General features: G+C 39.4%; 1 protein-coding gene across 18 annotated transcripts in view; it reads left to right on the forward strand.

The window, feature by feature from the left end:
- LOC122429059 overlaps positions 1–20,926 on the forward strand; it is a 775,926-nt gene that overhangs the window by 61,028 nt on the left and 693,972 nt on the right. For 13 of the 18 annotated variants that reach the window (XR_006265911.1, XM_043449188.1, XM_043449184.1 and 10 more), the window contains one exon: positions 287–414. The exons of the other annotated variants lie outside the window; for them this stretch is intronic. Coding sequence is in view for 12 of the 13 variants with exons in the window: in XM_043449188.1 (XP_043305123.1) it covers positions 408–414 (7 nt within the window). In the remaining variant the exon portion in view is untranslated. The remainder of the gene's footprint in view (positions 1–286; positions 415–20,926) is intronic. 18 annotated transcript variants of the gene reach the window in all.

The following is a 20,926-nucleotide window of genomic DNA, read 5'->3' on the forward strand; positions in this document are numbered from 1 at the left end:
TGAATAGTTGGGTGTCAGTTTAATGAATTAAATAGCTCTTGGATCAGCTTCTCTTCCCAACATGTCTTAGTCTTGCTTTCACTTCTTTTTTCAAATTATTTTTTAATTTTTTAAAATCTTTTTGACTGTGCCACATGGCATGTGAGCCCCAACCAGGGGAACCAGCACACCTTGCTCTGGGAGCGTGGGGTCTTAGCCACTGGACCACCAGAGAAATCCCTTGCTATTATTTCTTAATACTCTTTTCAACTTCCATTTTGGATGAATGTTCTCTTTTAACTTACAGATGATTTTGCTATCTGGAAACTTATGCCCACATCTTTGACTGCGGGTCAGAATTGCTTTCCTCACAGTCTGATTGGGAGAGTTGTTATACCTTGGAATGTCCTTCTGAGCTGGGCTGTGGAATGTCATGTAAGTTACTAGCATTTTTTTTTTCCCAAATATGATGAATTTTCACATGTGCAGGAATAGTTTGGGCAAGTCTCTGAAATTCCCCTCTTTTTTTATTGAGGTGTAGTTGACATATAATGTTCTGTTAGTTTCAGATGTACAGCAAAATGATTTGATATTTGTATATATTGTGAAATGATCACACCAATATATCTAGTTAATACCCATGACCACACATAGTTGAATTTTTTTTCTTGTGATGAGTGCTTTCAAGATTTACTCTCTTAGCAGCTTTCAAATGTGCAATACAGTATTATTAACTGTAGTCACCAAAGCTATTTAATTTTTTAACTGAAATGTACTTTTTGACTGCCTTCACCCATTTTCTTCACTTGTCTGTTCCCAACCACTAATCTGTTCTCTATATCTATGAGTTTTCTTTTTCTTTTTTAAAGATTTCACATATAAGTGAGATCATATGGTATTTGTCTTTGTCTGACTTATTTCGCTTAGCATAAATATCCATTCATGTCATTGTAAATGGCAAGATTTCTTTAATGATTGAATAATCTTCCATTTTATGTATATAAAGCTTCCCTGGTGGCTCAGATGGTAAAGAATCTGCCTGCAATGCAGGAAACCCAAGTTCAACCCCTAGGTCCTGAAGAACCCCGGGAGGAGGGTATGGCAACCCACTCCAGTATTCTTGCCTGGAGAATTCTGTGGGCAGAGGAGCCTGGCGGGCTACAGTCCTTGGGGTCACAAAGAGTCAAACACGACTGAGTGGCTAACACACACACCCCCCACATTTTCTTCATCCATTCATCCACCAATGGACACTTAGGTTATTTCCATATCTTGGCTACTGTAAATAATACTGCAGTGAGTATTGGGTTGCATATATCTTTTGAATTAGTGTTTCCATTTTCTTTAGATAAACATTCAGAAGTAGAATTGCTGGATCATATGGCAGTTCTATTTTTAATTTTTCAAATAAAATCCATATTCTTTTTCCATAGTTGCTGCACCAATTTACATTCCCGGGGCTCCTTTTTCTCCATATCTTTCCCAGCACTTGTTATTTCTTGTCTTTTTGATAATAGCCATCAGACAGATGTAAGGTGGCATTTTGTGGTTTCAAATTTTATTTTCTGATGATTAATAATCACCTTTTCATGTATTTATTGGCCATCTGTATGTCTTTAGGAAAATGTCTATTCAGATCTCTGATACTTTTAAGCCTGTGAGTCCCAAATATACTCAAATATAATCAAATGAAATGTTTTAAACTTGGTTATCATGGATTTGAATGCATACCTGGCCATTTCTTAGAATTTACTTTGTGATTTATCAAGTTATCCTTAACATTCAAATTGGGGAATGATTTGGCTAGATACAGATGAAGAATATAAACGTTACCCTGTTCTAATTGTGATGGCCAAGACAGCCTTAAAAACTCATCGCTTTTCCTGTGACATCTTCCCAGACCTCCCTTCCACTGTCAGCCATTGGATACTACCTAAGTTGATCCATGTCAAGCACTAAACATAGTGTCTGAAATGAAGTGAAGTGAAAGTTGCTCAGTCATGTCCGACTCTTTGCGACCCCATGGACTATACAGCCCATGCCATTCTCCAGGCCAGAATACTGGAGTGTGTAGCCTTTCTCTTCTCCAGGGGATCTTCCCAACCCAGGGGTCGAACCCAGGTCTCCTGCATTGCAGGTGGATTCTTTACCAACTGAGCCGCAAGGGAAGCTCAAACATAGTATCTAGGACCGTGTAAAAAAATGCTCATAAACGTTAGCCTTCATTGGGCTTGCCGGGTGGCTCAGAGGTAAAGAATGCCTGCCGTCGCAGAAGACTTGGGTTCAATCCCTGGATCAGGAAGATCACCTTGAGAAGGAAGTGCCAACCCACTCCAGTATTCTTACCTGGAAAATCCCGTGGCCAGAGGAGCCTACTAGGCTACAGTCCACAGGGTAGCAAAAGAGTCGGACATGATTTAGCAATTAAACAGTAACAGAATTGTAATTATTTTTAATATTTATAATCATTTTATTTACTATGTATAAAGGATTTATTTTCACTTTATAGTAAAACGTTTTCATATACTCTGTGCTCTTATATGGCAACTTGTACGTCTTGCATTTATTCAGTCAGTCATCAAAAAATTATTGCTTGCCTGAATGTTTTAGGGACTGACACTATATCCCTATTATACAAAGATGACTAAGACAAGGATGTCCTTTTGAAAAGGATGGTTTGCCTCTTATGATAAAGTGTTATGCTAGTGTATTTATTTGTGTCTTTTATATTGTGAGTTCATTTGAGGTCAAAACCAGAAGATTCATTATTAACTTATCCTGAAATAGTTTAGAATTAAAAAGAGAAATCATCACAAAGTAACCTTGCATTATTCAAGCTACTTTTATTTTTTAATTTTAATTAAAAAAATTATTAGCCCTTAGCACAGTATCTGGGTTTCCCAGGTGGCACTAGTGGTAAAGAACCTGCCTGCCAAAGCTGGAGACGTAGGAGAAGAGGGTTCGATCCCTGGGATGGGAAGATCTCTTGGAGAAGGTCATGGCAACCCATTTCAGTATTCTTGCCTGGAGAATCCCATGATCAGAGGAGCCTGGCAGGCTTTAGTCCATAGGGTCGCAAAGAGTCTGACAGGACTAAGGTGACTTTTCACGCTCACGGTATCTGGCACATAGGAAATCCAGTTATATATTATCAGGTCATTTACGTTCAGTGTTGCTCAATGGGTGACTTCTCATTGAAAACTTGTTAGTAAGGAGGCTCAAAAAAGGACACAGCATCATGCTAGAAAGTTGACTACGACTGAATTTTTTCCCCCAATTTATTTGAGAAATAACCAACCTGTAACATTGTACAAGTTTAAAGTATTTTTATCTTTTTATTGTTTGGCTGAGCCAAGATATATGGGATCTTAGTTCACTGGCCAGGGATTGAACCCGTGTCTCCTGCAGTGGAAGCACAGAGTCTTAACCACTGAACCGCTAAGGAAGTCCCTAAGTTAAAGGTTTACAACATAATAATTTGATACTGACAATATGATAACATGTTGCAAAATGATCACTACAATAAGTTAACATCCATCACATTATATTGTTAATTTTTTTTTTTTTTTTGGCCTTGTGACAAATTGCTTTTGAAGCATTACAGTCTATACAGTTCTGGACACATTAAGACTATTGATTAGTTCAACATATTGGCATTCCTCTTTATCCTTTAGGACAGTGGTCCCCAACCTCCAGGATCGAATGCTTGATAATCTGAGGTGGAGCTGATGTAATAATAATAGAAATAAAGTGCACAATAGATGTAATGCACATGAATCATCCAGAAACCACTCCCCACCCCCCGCCCCCCGTCCGTGGAAAAATTGTCTTTCACGAAACTAGTGTCTGGTACCAAAAAGGTTGAGGACTGCTGCTTTAGCAGACCATACTATAGAAACAGTGAACACTGGTATGGTCATTACAGTTATTCTCTTCTAACAATACCTAAACCCACTCCAGTATTCTTTCCTGGAGAAGCTCATGGTCGGAGGAGCCTGGTGGGCTACAGTCCATAGTGGTGCAAAGAGTCAGACACGACTGAAGTGACTTAGCACACATGCAATGATACCTACTGTTATATGGAGCTCCCACATTTCTTGGTTCATCTGATCCTTAGAATAATTCTGTGAGATCTGAAGGGCAGTAGATTCTTTCATATTTTATAAATGTGGGCAACTTTCCCGATAATGTCAGTGATTTCTTAAGATCATGCATTTAATAAGTCTAGCATCAAGGCCCAAACCCAAGTTTCCTCAGTCTAGGTCGATTGCTTTTACCTCTAGATTGTCATGGCTGGGATATTACTTAGTTAAAGAAGCTGGGATGGTTTCAGCGTGGAAAATAAAAGATATGTGAAAAAGATGATAACTATCTTTACATGTTTCAGAGCCCATTCTGTAGGTGGGGTACTAATTAGCCTTATTCTGAAAATTCTCAGGGTAAAACTTTGAACGTTTGTTGCTTATGCCTGCTTTTATTTTGGCTTAATAAGGAAATTTTTTCTGATATGCAGGGAACCGGTGACCAGTTCTACCATGCCTTATGCGCTGCCTTCTGCTCACTTGCGTGCTTTATTTCATCAAGTTCTTCCCCATCTCATTCGTGATTCCTTGGTCATCTTTTCTACCACAGGACCTTTACACTGCCAGGCTCTCTGCCTGGATTGCCTTTCCTCTTTCCCCACAGTTTTGCTTGGTTGAATCTCATGTATCCTTTTGGACTCTGCTTAAAGGTTGCTTGCCTGGAGAAGACTTTCCAAAGAGAATGAATGTTTGCCAACTTCACTGAAGAGTCAGGGTTCCTTATTGTAAGCAACAGAAAATGCACTTTGAGCAGAAATGAAGCTTATGAAAGGATATTGAGACATTCATAGGAGAGAGCCTCCTTGGGAGGGCTGAAGAATTAGGCACATAGGTCAGATTTCAGGAACAGAGTCCCAACCATGCCAGCAAACTGGCCCAGAGAAGAATTTGTTGCCTGGTGTGCTTCTGAACTGAGCACTCGATGCTGTGGTTGACCGTGTTGCCTGGAAATCTATTTAATTGCAACCACTGCCAACAGGAGTGCTACTTGGGAACTCACTTGCAACCAGTGTTGGCCCCCTGAGCTGGAAGCCTCTGTTACCATCTTAACCAATAAAAGCAAATCCAATCCAATCCACACCAGTATGCGGTGTCCTTCATCCAGTTGGTCATATGTGAATACCAGTTTTGCAAGGGTGAATCTGATTGGTGGTGCTGAAGTCAGCCTAGCTGCAAGCTGGCTGGAGAACTGAGCTTCTTAAGTTCTATCTTGGGAAAATGGGTCCTCAAAAAGCCAAAAATGACCCAGCTACATCAGCGGTGTTCCAAAGGTGCTGGCCAATCAGAAAACATGGCAAATAGCTTCTATACCAATTACCAATGTTCTTATCTGTATTATAGGCCAGTCATTCCTACTTCACAGGATTGTTATAAGGATTAAGGAAGGTAATTTAGGTGAAACTGCTTAATAAACCATATAGAGAGATATAAGTATAAAATAGTATTATTCTTTTACTATGATTTATATCTTTAGTCAAAGCTTAAAATTGAGTGCTTAATAAGTTGACTAATCTCCAATTCACTTTAAAGGTTTTTAAGATAGGGAGAATATTCTACTTTCTCAAAATGTAAATGTTCAGGAGAAATTGAAAAAAACAACTTGTTAAATCAAATAAATGCCCTCATAAATTTATATCATCTCCACATTTTTATTTTGAAATGGAATCATAGAAGATGACATGGAACATGGAGATGGTAGTTTTAAAATGTGGATGAGTTTTCAGCTACTTTTTGACTTGTCTCTGAATTTTAAGTATTTGTTCTGCTTTAGTTTTTTTTTTTTTAACTCTGGATTCATCATGAATACAGACCTCTTGTTCCAAACCAGACAATGGGCTTATTCAACCCTCAAGGGCCTCAACATTTGGTTGTTCTGATGTGGCCTTTCAGTGACTCAACTAGAGGGATTATTATCTTAGAAAAAATGTAGATGTGACAGCTGAGTTTTTAGCACAAGTAATAGCAGTTGTGTAAAAGAGGGTGTTAGTGTAAATGGCTGCTGCAGTCGCCAGATTTGCATTAATGCTGTTGCAGTGGAAATTAGTCACACAGTCGGTAGATGCAATTCTGGCCTCCCAGGTAAGCCTCCTCTGTAGAAGAGGAGGTCAATATCAGTGCACTTTCAGAGGAGAAGGAGCCAGGCAGGGCTATTTTCTTCTTTAACAGAAACATTTCTCTGTACAATCATCAAGATTTTTGGATTAGGAGATGATTAGCTTTTCTTTTTTGTAAATATTAAAGCAATATATTGCTAGAAAAATTAAAGTACCACCCAGCTTTGCATTGTTGAAAATTGGGTTACAATCCTCAGATCGTTTGATTTCTGCCATCCTAAAGTTCTACTTTATTCAAGAATATGGAGAATTTTAAGATTTGCGTGTTCAGATACCTTCTTACTTACGCAGTGCTTTATACTAGTTTGAACTGCCTCCTGAATTTCCAAATCGCTCATGTTGAATTCAGGGAAATTTCTTCTTAAATTTTTTCTCCACATCTTCACATATGTGTACACATGTTGTCACTCATTTATGCTTAGCCTAAATAGGGCATTTGTTTCAGGACATTGGAAATCTGGTCCTTACACTGTGTCTTGCTAGAGGTTTTAAGCTTGCAAGAGGAGGCTGCCTTGTAAATAGCATGTAGTCAACAGAGCTTACTGGGGTAAACCGTAAATGGTAAATTTCTGTGACTCAACATTTATTTAGATTACCTGATATGTCTAAGTATTCATGTCATCAGTGAATATTTTCCAGCTCTGAACATGTCTGATTGCATCGCTCAAAATACGTACTGTGTATAAGGGAGCTGGCCGTTTGGAGGGGGGGATGAGCTAGATTGAGGAGCAGATGGATTATTCAGGGCTGAAGCATTTGGTTTAATTGGTGCCTTGAAAGCAACTTGAAACCCTGTCCCCCCACCTCCTCCCAAGTCTGCAACAGATTTCTCAGTGTGGGTGCATGTGATTACCTTTTATTTTATTGACTCACTAAATTCTTAGATTACTCTACCATTTGATATTGACAAACCATAAAATTCCTATGGAACCTGCTCAGTAGTGATTTATAAAGAATTATTAATAAACTCAGCATCATTTGGAATTCAAGTTTAATTAAAATGGAAAAGTAAATGATTATGTAAAGATTTTTTCCTCATTTAAACTTGTATGCTTTTATTGTCTCTTTGCCTTTTCTCTGAATTCATGGATTTTATTTCAAACCCGTTTTTTCCTACATGAATTTTTACAGAATCTGCTGTAATACCTGTTTTGTTGTTAGCTTTTGATTTAAAGATTTTTTTTTTTTTCTAATTAAAAATGTTGGGAAGGACTTCTGAAGTAGAGTCTGAGGAAGTTAAACTGAAAAACAAATCTATGTTATCCAGGGAGTTTAGTTTTTAAAGATGCTGTTTAAAGATAATGATTGTTTATGGACTCTTTAAAGATGTTTTCTCATAAGGGTTGCCAGATAACAGATTAGTTATCTGAGAGTGGTTTAAAGACTTTGGAATTGCCTGGGTGACAGTATTGCCTTATGGTACTTATAAAGCTCCTTTGAAGTTGGCTTTTTACATTGGAAATCCAGAAAATATTTTTCTTTTCTTCTTTTATTAAACAGAAAGCAATACATGGAGTAGAGGCTTAGTAAAATGTTGGAGAAGAAATACACTGGTTATTTTTGTAATTGACTCGATTTTTCATCTTTCAGCCTTTACAGGTTACAGGATCTTTTCTTGGATTCTCGGATTAATTGGGATTCTTATCATTATGTGAATGCTGTTTTTTGCAAATGGCACATCCTTACCAAGTGCACACTGTCATGCCTCTGAATTTGAGGCCCTCTTCCCTTTTGTCACCTCTTTCCTCCAAATATTATTTGGTGCAAAGTCTGTATTGCTGCTCCCAAGCTTGGTTGTTAAGAGAGCTTTGAATTGTAGGGCACGAAACATTTCTGAACAATTTTTGTAATACGCAGTCACGCTAAAGAAACAGGGTCAATGGAGTGGGCTGTTGGAGTCAAGGCTAGAAACTTGCAGAGGTAGGTGTGGTCATCTGGATTGGTGGGAGTTTATGTGAGTCTTAGGTCCAAGCTTATGTGAGTTCACAAAGGAGATGCATGGTCCATTGCTCTACAAAAGCTCTTTAGGCAGGCACTTTTCTTCCCAACTAGCTTTTAAATGCTCCTGAGGCCTGAAGCCTATTCATGTGCACCTCTCAGATTATGAATACAAAATCCCTAATGATTTTGGAAGTCCTAAAGAGAGACATCCTAACCAGAGCATCATCAACACATGATTCTGCTAATCGAATGAACGATTACATTTTAGGCTATCACAAATACACTTGCTTCTGTTTGTGAATACACTAGTTAGTCTCTGGAACCCTTCAACATTTATTCTGTTTTAGCATTGATAGGATGGTTGATATTGATTATAAATTTGCATTCAAATAGTGGAGCCAGTCTTTTGTGATAGATGTAACTCCTGAGAGCAGCAGAAATGATCTTAGTTTTTATGGTTTGACAATACAGAAGGCATTTGATGAATACACAAGTTGGCTATTTCAAGCACCTTGGAACGTTAGTTCACAGTCACGGAGATTATGTGTTTTTTCCCCTTTCAGGTTTTGTGTTTCAAAATAAAAAATAGTTTCTGTGATTATTTTAAATATAGTGTCTCAATATATTTATATCAAGCCATGTTTGATATAACCTGAATCCAATTCAAAATCCCTTCATGAGAGAATAGAAATCATCATATGAAATCTATTAAAGTAGGGTTTCACCTATAGTGTTCTGATTTTCTCTTTCCTTCAATTTTTATCAAGTTTTTTAAATGCCCACTGGATGATTTATTTTAGAATTGGCCTACTTTTTTTTTTTTTTTACTTTAATGCCTGTGGGCGAATGTAAATTTGTAGCTGAATTAGCAAACCAGGGATCTCTGTATAAGTTAATAACTACAATTGGGAATCAAATGACTGATTTCTCTACTTTCCTGGACTGGTTGTATAAGAAAGATGAGTAGAGCTAGGACTAGGAGATAAGGGAATTTATGAGGACGTAACTGACTTCACATTGTCTTAGTAACATAACAGGAATACATATTTATTGTAGAAAATCCAGAAAAGTAAAAGGAGAGAAAATTCAATATACCTCCACTCAGGTAGTCATGTGAACATTCTCATACCTTCTACTTCAGACTTAAAAAAAATGTTTTACATGTAGAAAGTGTCCATGTGATTTCTATAATAGAAAATAATAAAATACCTACCCGTGCATCTGCTATACGGCTTAACAAAAGAGCACCCATCTGGTTTTACTCCCAAGTCATGTCTCCTCACATGTGCTCCAGATGCAATTTTTCCTTTTTCAGTTGAAATTCGTGTTTCAGGGAAAAAAAAGTTATCATGATTACTATAAACACATTGTCTTCATCTATGTTAAATAATTCAGTACCCTGGATTTTGTATCATTTACTTGTGTTCCTTTATAGTTTTGCTGCACATGTATGTGTCCCTAAATAATCATTGCTTTCTGTGTGTGTTTTAATCTTTAAATACGTGGAATTGTATTTCTTCTATTGCAACTTACTTTTTTTGGTATTAATATTATATGTTTTGTGAGGTGTGTAGCTGTAGTACATGCTCTTTTTAAGAAGATTTTTTGATGTGACTTGTTTTTAAAAGCTTTATCGAATTTTTAAAATAATATTGCTTCTGTTTTATGTTTTGGTTTTCTGGCTACAAGGCATGTAGGATCTTGGCTCCCCAACCAGGGATCAAACCCGTACCTCTTACATGGGAAGGCCAAGTCTTAACCCCTGGACACTAGGGAAGTCCCGTGTGGTGCATTTATTTTCACTCAGTTCAGTTCAGGTCAGTCTCTCAGTTGTGTCCGACTATTGCGACCCTATGGACTACAGCATGCCAGGCTTCCCTGTCCTTCACCAACTCCCAGAGCTTGCTCAAACCCATGTCCATCTAGTCAGTGATGCCATCCAACCATCTCATCCTCTGTCGTTCCCTTCTCCTCCCACCTTCAATCTTTCCCAGCATCAGGGTCTTTTCCGATGAGTCAGTTCTTCGCATCAAGTGGCCGAAGTATTAGAATTTCACCTTCAGCATCAGTCCTTCCAATGGCTATTCAGGGCTGATTTCCTTTACGATGGACTGGTCTAATGTCCTTTCAGTCCAAGGGACTCTCAAGAGTCTTCTCCTACACCACAGTTCAAAAAAATAAGCTCTTTGGCCTTCAACTTTCTTCATAGTCCAACTCTCACATCCATACATGACTACTGGAAAAACCACAGCTTTGACTAGATGGACCTTTGTTGGCAAAGTAATGTCTCTGCTTTTTAATATGCTGTCTAGGTTGGTCATAGCTTTTCTTCCAAAGGGCAAGCGTCTTTTAATTTTATGGCTACAGTTACCATCTGCAGTGATTTTGGAGCCCCCCCCCCCCGGCAAATAAAGTCTCTCACTGTTTCCATTGTTTCCCCATCTATTTGCCATGAAGTGTTGGGACTGGATGCCATGATCTTAGTTTTCTGAATGTTGAGCTTTAAGCCAACCTTTTCACTCTCCTCTTTCACTTTCATCAGGAGGCTCTTTAGTTCTTCTTCTCTTTCTGCCATCTGAGATTACTGATATTTCTCCCAGCAAACTTGATTCCAGCTTGTGCTTCATCCAGCCTGGCATTTCACATGATGTACTCTGCATACAAGTTAAATAAGCAAGGTGACAATATACAGCCTTGACGTACTCCTTTCCCGGAATTGGAATCAGTCTGTTGTTCCATGTCCAGTTCTGACTGTTGCTTCTTGACCTGCATACATATTTCTCAGGAGGCAGGGAAGGTGCCTTATTTTCACTGCTGCATAGTATTACCCTGAGTGTCTCATGATTTAGTCATTTCCTGTTGATGGACAATTTGGGTTTTAGTTGTGTAGCAGATTCTGTCAGGCCCTCACGCATGACCTTAGATCTTTCTTGGTGTTCTCACCAATTTTCTGATGCTACTGTCTGCATCTGTGCCTGAGCACTTTTCTCCCTGCTCCCTGTAGAATGCTGTGTGGCCAGTGTACAATGCAGCAGTCTAGAGGGGTCCCTGGGAGTAGCCCTCAACCAATGATTCTTGAGAACAGGGGTATAAATACCCCTTTCTTTACAAAGGTCATCTACTCAAGGCTATGGTTTTTCCAGTAGTCATGTATGGATGTGAGAGTTGGACTATGAAGAAAGCTGAGTGCCGAAGAGTTGATGCTTTTGAACTGTGGTGTTGGAGAAGACTCTTGAGAGTCCTTTGGACTGCAAGGAGATCCAACCAGTCCATCCTAAAGGAGATCAGTCCTGAGTGTTCATTGGAAGGACTGATGTGGAAGCTGAAACTCCAATACTTTGGCCACCTGATGCGAAGAACTGACTCATTTGAAAAGACCCTGATGCTGGGAAAGATTGAGGGCGGGAAGAGAAGGGGACAACAGAGGATGAGAGGGCTGGATGGCATCACTGACTCAATGGGCATGAGTTTGGGTAAACTCTGGGAGTTGGTGATGGACAGGGAGGCCTGGAGTGCTGCAGTCCATGGGGTTGCAAAGAGTCGGACATGACTGAACGACTGAACTGAACTGAACTTCTTTCTAGAAAATAACCAGTACTCAAGGGTGGTGAATAAATATTCCTATCATTTCACACCCTTGCTAACTTACCTTGGTATTGTGGTGAGCATAAAGTAGTTTCTCATGGTTTTAATTTGCTTTTTTGGATGATAAATGAGATTGCACATCTTTACACATTATGGACCATTTGTGTTTCTGTTCTGAAAGGTGCATATCTGTATCTTTTGTCATTTTTTCTACTGGTCTGTAGTTTCTCTTTGTAGTTCTTTGTATATTCTAGCTACTAGTGTTTACGTGCTCCAAAGATACCTCCCAGTTTGTGCCTTGTTGGCTTATTTTCTTATGAACACTTTTGATGAACAAATATTAAAGTAGATGAATTCAGAAGAAAGCAGTGTCTTTAAAAATTAGGTATGGTATTACTTGTAGGTTTTTCTTAGAAGCCTTTTCATTGGAATGTTTAGACCATTTGTATTTAATGTAATTATTGATATGATTTCGTTTAAATCTGTCATCTTATTTTACATTTTACTTATTTTCTTTCTTCTTTCTCTTCCTATTCCCCCTTCTCCTCTTCCTCGTCTTGTCATATTTAGTACTTCACACATAGAAGCCGAAATCCAACACATTAAAATTTTAACAGTTTTCTTCATGTGGACAAGTGGAGGATCCCTTTCTATCCTAGATGTCTGGCTGTGGAGTAGATATCTGGAATTAAGTGTTTCTGACAGATGGGTTAGGACATCACTCATGTCATGAAAAGTATGAAGTCAGAGTCTGTGCTACTAAGCCACATTCAGTGGGTTATACTGTTGGCTAATCAGGTGGCTCTTGAGATGTTGCAGACCCAGAAATATTTGCTAGAAAACACCAAACAATTGAACATGATACTTACCTTTGATGACCTCGTGAGACAAGTGTTGGGCAACATGTACAGAGTGGAACTTAGAGGAACATCTCTGTGCAGTTCATCAGGTTCATGATCAAATCAACAATCTCATGCAAGGGACCCAAAGCCATGGCTCAATTCATTTGTCAAATACAGGGAGGCTTGTTGCTCAACTTTTTTTTATATTAATCTGCCAGTAAGTTTAACAGAACTCTTTTATTTTTTGAGTAACTGATATTACATAAAAAAGCTTTATCGGTTAGCCTAAGTCTTGCTGCTCTAAACAGCTTAGTGTAGAGGAGTCTTCATCATGTTTATAAAATGAGGTTGCATGAGGTCATTAGAATGGTGTTTGCTTTTCTCGTGTCTGCACTACTTGATAGGCCTTGTTTGGGAATGTGTGATATCATAACCATACAAGTTTCTGGCCTGTACTTCCTGAAGCAGTGTTTTACTCTGTGTGTGTGTAGTGTGGTATACAACAGTTCCTGTGCTTTTAATAACAGAATTATACTTTGTGAGACCTGAAATGGGTTTTAGATGTCATCCAACTATTTCACTTCATAGAAAAATAAATAGGCAGGGAAAAGTTAAAAATCTTGTTTCAGTAATGCTAATTTGGAATTGTAGCTAGATCACGTAAAGTAGAGATCTACTCCCAAAATGTATTAGTGGTTGAGTATTCATCTGGCAGAACCATTCCCCAAAAGTTGTTATTATTATTTTTTTTACTAGTAGGTGCCTTAATTCAAAAAAATGACTAAAATTTCAAGAATGAGGAAGACAGGCTAAGTTTCAAGGGAATGTCTATTTCTTGAATGATAAATTTAATCGAAGGTGGTGGGAAGGGGCATAGGAATCTTAAATCTAAACATGTGTCTGTATGCTCAGTTGCTTCAGTTGGGTCCAGCTCTTTGAGACCCTATGGACTGTAGCCTGCTGGGCTCCTCTGTCCATGGGATTCTCCAGGGACGAATACTGGAGTGGGTTGCCATGTGTCCTCCAGGGGGTCTTCCCAACCCAGGGATCAAACCCAAGTCTCCTGCATCTCCTGCATTGCAGGCAGATTCTTGACCTACTGAGCCATCACGGAAGCCCAAATCTAAGCTTAGGAGCATTACATCCACTCTGAGTATTCTGAAGGCCAAATCTTATGCATGCATGTCTATAGGTAGGTAGCCTCTGCCAGTGCTTGCTTAAGAATGAGGGCACATTGAAAAATGGTTAAAAAGGAAAATTTTATATTATGTATATTTTACCACAATTAAAACAAGAAATACAAATTTTTAAAAAAGTGTGCTGTGGGAACTTCCCTGGTGGTCCAGTGGCTAAGACCCTGCTCTCCCAATGCACGCGGCCTGAATTTGATTCCCTGTCAGGGAACTAGATCTTACATGCAGCAGCTAAGAGTCAGTGTAGCCAGATAAATAAATAAAAATTAAAAGATAAAATTAGGCTGTGAATTCAAACCATGTTTTCTCGTTCCTTGGGTAAGAGAGAAAGTAGGTTCTAATATATAACTTCTGTGCCTTTCTTGAGGGTTGCTACCGACTCCTGAAGACGGTTATCTCTTTTGAAGGTAGAGCTGAAAGGATAATCAAAAAAGTTATGTGAAAATAAAAATTGCCTTGGCTGCAGGAGGCTACCCAACCTCTTCCTTCTGTCTTGTCAAGTAAGGACTTCATTCCTTTTGTGCTGGCCCTGCTGTTATGAATGACTCATGATTCCATGGAAGCGTGAATGGATGGAATTTATTCAATATCTGTTATGCGTGAGGCAGTGTACTAGAAATTGTATATTGTTGCTGCTGTTCAGTTGCTAAATCGTGGCTGACTCTTTGCGACCCCATGGACTGCAGCACGCCAGGCTTCCCTGTCTTTCACTATCTCCTGGAGTTTGCTTAAACTCATGTCTGTTAAGATGGTGACGCCATCCAACCATCTCATCCTCTGTCCTCCCCTTCTTCTCCTGCCCTCAGTCTTTCCCAGCATTAGAGTCTTTTCCAATGAGTTGGTTCTTCACATCAGGTGGCCAAAGTATTGGAGCTTCAGCTTCAGTAGCAGTCCTTCCAATGAATATTCAGGGTGATTTCCTTTAGGATTGACTGGTTTGATCTTGCAGTCCCAGGGACTCTCGAGAGTCTTATCCAACACCACAGTTTGAAAGCATCAGTTCTGTGGCACTCAGCCTTCTTATGGTCCAACTCTCACATTAGTACATGACTACTGGAAACACCATAGCTTTGACTATTATATTAATACTGTTGTATTGTCACAATCGTGTGCTGGAGGCAGTGGTATGTCTCTTTTATATACAAGAAGCATGAGGATCTGAGAAGTAAAATAAACTATCCAACCTCAGGTAGTAATTTAGAGTTAGAATCCAACTCCAGGTCTCTGTTGATGAAGTTCTCAGTATCTTTACTGTCAGGCAATTACTGAAATTTTTTTATCCCATTGAAGTGGGGGCAAGAATTTAGTACTTCAGACGTGGTATATATTTTTGCAGGGGAAATAAGTGTAAGAAGTAAGATTTTGTTTGGCATGAAGTAAGTGTTTTAGTCATTCATTGGAGTTTTAATAAGAGTCCACTTTGTGCTGGGTGTGGTGATCCATAGTTCTAAACAAGATAGACATGGTGCCTGCTTGCAGGGGAGAATAAATTATGCCAGAACTGCATAAATCCACTTTATCTATATGCAGACATTTATTTAAAACCTAATTAAAGACAAAAGTAGATCTCTTAACCATTTCTCTGCTACTTTCGTTACCACCAGCTGTCGTCTGGTTTAGCAGGAGAAAAATAGACTGATTTGCCAAACTTTCTTTGGAGAACTCCAAAAATACCCATATTTAAAATAAATGAATTCAGTTCTTGTTGTTCACGGTAGTTACATTTTATAAGGTCACTGAGAACACTGAATTTGCAAATATGTAACTGTTGCTCCTAGGGGCAATAGGAGATTAGGTTCCTGTGGGCCTCTGGTCATGAGAGGGTTTTATCAACACATAGCCCTGTTTTATGTGTGTTCCTGCCTAAAGACACTTGATTTAATAATACTTTTGATTGATTAACATGGAACTCACAGCCAGCAGCCCTGGAACTCATGCCTGAAAGAAGCTGACCTAACACTAGAATTTTCTCTGTGAGTACATCACAGCCTTCCTATGCTAGACAACACAGCAGCACCACATTTTGTGCAGAAGCAAGCAGAATCACCAATAAAAAGGGCAAAATTGTGAAAAATGGTCACCAAACGTATCTCCGAAAGAATCCTAGTTTGCTCTATGAGACCTGAAACATGAAAGCAGAGCGTGACCTTGTTGGACCCCAGCTGGGAACGTGTGCCTTGGTCAACCCAACATTGTTGCTGCTCTATGCTTGTCCAGGGATGAATGTAGAAACACTGAGAGTATTGACTTTAGGGTTACAAGTAAGCGTTTTGCCAGTTGAGCATATTCGTAAATTTAAAAAAAGAAAGTAACTAATGAAGATGGACTGTACTGATTTCAATAATAACAAATTAATGCTCAAGAAAAATATCAGGTTGCCCTGCAGAGAATTAAGCACGGTGACGCAGAGACACCAGGTAGGTGCTGCTGAGTGGGTGGTCAGGTGAGGTACCTCTGAAGAGGCTTCCTCTGAAGTGGAATCTGAATCTCAGGAAGGAGGTGGTCCTCTGAAAGTCAGATGGAAGGGCATTTGAAGTGGGGGGAGCAGGCAGAGAAAAGGCTCAAGACAGGAAGGAGTTGGGAGTGACGGAACCCTAAGAAAGCCAGTGTGACTACTGAGGAGTAAGAGGAGGGCGGGCCTGGTCGTTAGGACCTTGTAGGTAGGGATGATGGAGGGAGGCTTCCCAGGTGGTGCAGTGGTATATCTGCCTGCTAATGCAGGAGATGCTAGAGACACTGGTTCAATCCTTGGGTCAAGAAGATCCCCTGAAGTAGGAAATGGGAAGCCACTCCAGTATTCTTGCCTGGAGAATCCCATGGACAGAGGAGCCTGGTGGGCTACAGTCCATGGGGGTCATAAAGAGTCAGACGCAACTGGGCAACTGAGCACGCACACAGGTAGGGATGAAGGGAGAGGATTGGATTCTGGTGAGCTGGGACGTACAAAGATGACTGCAATGGCAGAGCTACTGAAGGTCAGTTTTGGGGGTTGCTTGTACAGTCTGAGGAAGTGTAGCAGTGTCCTGCTCACGTGAGGCGTTTCAGGGGTGTCCGGGAAATTCCGGTTTTCCCGATCCCACCCTTGCACAAACCTTCCCTCCCCCTGGGAGTGCTTTTCCTTGCTTTTCCAACCAATCTCTGTCCAGGAAGTCCTTCCTTTGTTGGAGCACTTGATCCTGACTGCTACTTTGTTCTGCATTTCCCGAGCACTCTTACTAATCCCACCGGTGCACCATCACTGACTCTTGGTCTGTTTCTCTGTCAGTGTTGTACTGTTTAAAAAAAAAATCCCCAGTCACATTTCCCTAAGTGTAGGGGTCATTTTTTGCCTCTTTATTCTTTCTATCTCTCTTTCTTCCTTTTTAATGTGGTAGTATGTGTTCTTTTTCTAAAATTCATTTTTATCGGTGTCCTGTTGCTATACAATGTTGTGTTGATTTTTGTTTTATAGCAAAGTGAATCAGCTATATGTATCTCTTCTTCTTTTTTTTTCTTTTAAATTTATTTATTTAGATTTGGTCACACCGCAGCACATGGGATCTTAATTCCTCAACCAGGGATCAAACCCACTTTCCCTGCAGTGGAAATGAGAAGTCTTAACAACTGGATTGCTGGCGAAGAAATCCCTCTCTCTTTTAAAAAAAAAAAAAAATTTTTTATTACAGTGTAGTTGATTTACAATGTTGTGTTAATTTCTGCTGTACAACAAAATGACCCCATTATATGTATTTTGTGTAGATTCTTTTTCATATTCTTTTCCATTATGGTTTATTGCAGGGAGTTGAATACAGTTCCCTGTGCCGCAGAGTACAACCTTGTTGTCTGTCCATTCTGTATTTTATTCTCTCTTGGTATCTTGATGTAGTAGCCCCTGGTTGTGTTGAATGATTTTGAACTTCTGTGTTTTGGTGCTGTGACCATTCATCCTGTGGACATTATGGTTGCGAGTGAAATATACATGGATGATGGCATTGGAATTGGCTGGGTTTGTAGGGGCTGAGTGGTAGGCAAGGATAGAGAGAGAGGTACTTAGAGCAGGAGTTATCTGTATGCTCCAGGTATTTCATAGAGTACACTTTGCATGTTGTATTTGTCAGATGTTTTTCTGCATATTTGGTGAAGGTGGGCAAATTAGATTTGCCTTTTCCAGTGTCTTCTGAAATTTTAATGAGCTGCTATATGTCTTGTCACTTTTTTCTGCCTGAAGCTATTGTTTTCAGCGTAACTGTGTTCTATTCTTTTTTCTACAGAAGTAATTTGTTTCTTTTTCAAAATGGCTTCTGTTTTCCTGCATGCAAGTACGAGATTAGTACAGTATAGGGTGTATGAGACATTTTTTTTTTAGACTGAAAAGCTATGGAATGTGGTATATCCAGTATATAACTGTGACATATTTATCTAAGAAGAAACATGTTAGCACAAACACAGGGATTTCTTTGCTTTGGAAAAGTTTTCAAGTGCATCGGTGCTTTAAAAATCACCTTTGTGTTATCCAAATATGAGAACGAGTGATTTGTCAGAAAGAAAAATTGTGTTCCAAATAGATCTCAGGTGATTTCTTTAATCATACATTCATATTATGGGCCTTTTTAAAAAAGCTGAATGTTTTTACTAAACACTATGAAAATGCAATTATAAGCTACTGTGTCAATTAGGAATTAGAGGTTCTTAGACTCATGGATTATTTCATAGCTTTGTGAGCACACCAAGTCTGCATGCTAAAATTGCTTTTAACCATAATTAAGTGCAGAAGGAGAGCTTTTAACCACTTCGCTGCTAGCTTTTGACACCGTCAGTCATGGTTGAGTTTAGCAGGGTCAGATAATAGACTAATTTAATAAAAGATCTTTTAAAAATTTATTTATTTGGCTACATGTGGTCTTAGTTGTGGTATGTGGTTCCCTGACCAGGAATCAAACCCAGGCCCACTACATTGGGAGTTCGGAGTCTTAGCCACTTTTATTTACCACCAGGGAAGTCCCAATAAAAGTTCTTTTTTCATTGTCCTTGTTGAGACCTCATACTGCTGCTGCTACTGCTAAGTCACTTCAGTTGTGTCCGACTCTGTGCGACTCCATCCCTGGGATTCTCCAGACAAGAACACTGGAGTGGGTTGCCATTTCCTTCTCCAATGCATAAAAGTGAAAAGTGAAAGTGAAGTCGCTCAGTCATGTCTGACTCTTCGTGACCCCATGGCCTGCAGCCTACCAGGCTCCTCCGTCCATGGGATTTTCCAGGCAAGAGACCTCATACAGGTACTTAAAAAAAAATACTGGTACTTAAAATATTTTATTCTAGTCAAATTTTTCTTTATTTACACAAAACTATAATTTGGTTTTGGAAAGCACCCCAGTTGGTTTTTACCTTGGTTTTAAACCCAGAAGGAAAAGTCCAGTCTCTCCTAAAAGCAAGATGAACCATTTGATGAGCTGGCTGTGCTTGTAAACAACCTCACACTTTCAAGAAGATTAAGGACTCAGCCATCTTGGTTGCCTGATGGGCTTAGCTTGGGATCACAGACTAGATAGGAAACTGGCTCTGTGTTAGCTCAGTTGTCTACTGAAGTCCACCCATGGAACACAATGGTTTACACTGAGAAAACGTGAAAATTCAGTCCCAGGTGCATCTATGATGATTGGAAACACAGCTCAGAATGTACAGGTCATAATTAGGTGAGAAGATGAAGTCATTACACTAACCCCATGTGTGTGAAGGCAGAGCCATTTAGAGTTTCCATTACTAATAAGCTGGTAACTTTATGAATATTGCATCTTTGTTGAACAAAAATGGATACAGTCATCCCTTGGTGTATGTGGGGGATTGGTTCTAGGACTGGCTGCAAATTCCAAAATTCATGGATCTAGTCCCATAGTCAGTGGCTCTCTGGTATTGTTGGTTCTGCATCCGTTGATTCAACCAACAGTTTGTGTAGTATTCTATGTATGTATTGAAGAAAAAATTGCATGTAAGTGAAACTGTGCAGTTCAGATCCATGTTGTTCAAGGGTCAACTGTATACATTTGTTCACTATGTTGGTGGATATGCAAAATCAATAGTACGGGTTTTTATGGAAGTCTGAGGAGTCAGTGTCTGGGTGTTTGGTGACCTTATGGGAAACACGTACAAAGAACGTCATGTCTGGCCTTTAGGATTTTTTTTTAAATTGAAGAATAATTGATATACCATGTTTCTGGTGTACAGCAAATTTATTGAGTTATGTGTGTGTGTGTATATATATACATATCAGTTCAGTTCAGTTCAGTCGCTCAGTCGTGTCCGACTCTTTGCGACCCCATGAATCGCAGCACGCCAGGCCTCCCTGTCCATCACCAACTCCTGGAGTTTACCCAAACTCATGTCCATCGAGTCGGTGATGCCATTCAGCCATCTCATCCTCTGTCATCCCCTTCTCCTCTTACCCCCAATCCCTCCCAGCATCAGGGTCTTTTCCAGTGAGTCAACTCTTCGCATGAGGTGGCCAAAGGATTGGAGTTTCAGCTTCAACATCAGTCTTTCCAATGAACACCCAGGACTGATCTCCTTTAGGATGGACTAGATGGATCTCCTTGCAGTCCAAGGGACTCTCAAGTCATATATATATATATATATATATATTGTTTTTCTCTATTCTTTTCCATTATGGTTTGTTACAGGACATTGAGTATAATTCCCTGTGCTATCCAATAGGATCTTGTTTATCTGGCCTTTAAGATTTTTTAAACTTGAGGGATTAAGGGAGTCTATTTAAAAGGAGGTTGAAGCCTCATTTTTCTGATGTGTGCTTTTACATTCCCCATAGGAACAGTATGTATTGCCAACCTCATCTCTTTCTCTGTATTCATTTACATTACATCTTTATCACTCTGTATTTCCTGGAATGTAGCCATTGACTAGCTTCTTAATATTTAGTTAAGATTCCCTCATATCCTCATCCCATAGATTTGGGAATGTTTGAACGCTCTTCCTTCACCATCCCCGGTGAAGAGTTCCTTGAATTTCCAGGAGTCTTTCTTGTTGTTAGCTCCTTTTCCAACTGAATCCTTAATCTCACTCACAAGGCCCTCTCCATAACTGTCTATCTTTTCTCTGCCCAAACTCAAACAGGAGCCTCAGACTCTTTTCCATGATTAGAAAAAAAAAAAAAATCACACAATGCATTATGAACATAGAGATTTTAATGGAAGGCATTT

This window comes from Cervus canadensis, chromosome 28 (assembly GCF_019320065.1).
Source record: "Cervus canadensis isolate Bull #8, Minnesota chromosome 28, ASM1932006v1, whole genome shotgun sequence".
In the NCBI taxonomy this organism is placed as follows: domain Eukaryota; kingdom Metazoa; phylum Chordata; class Mammalia; order Artiodactyla; family Cervidae; genus Cervus; species Cervus canadensis.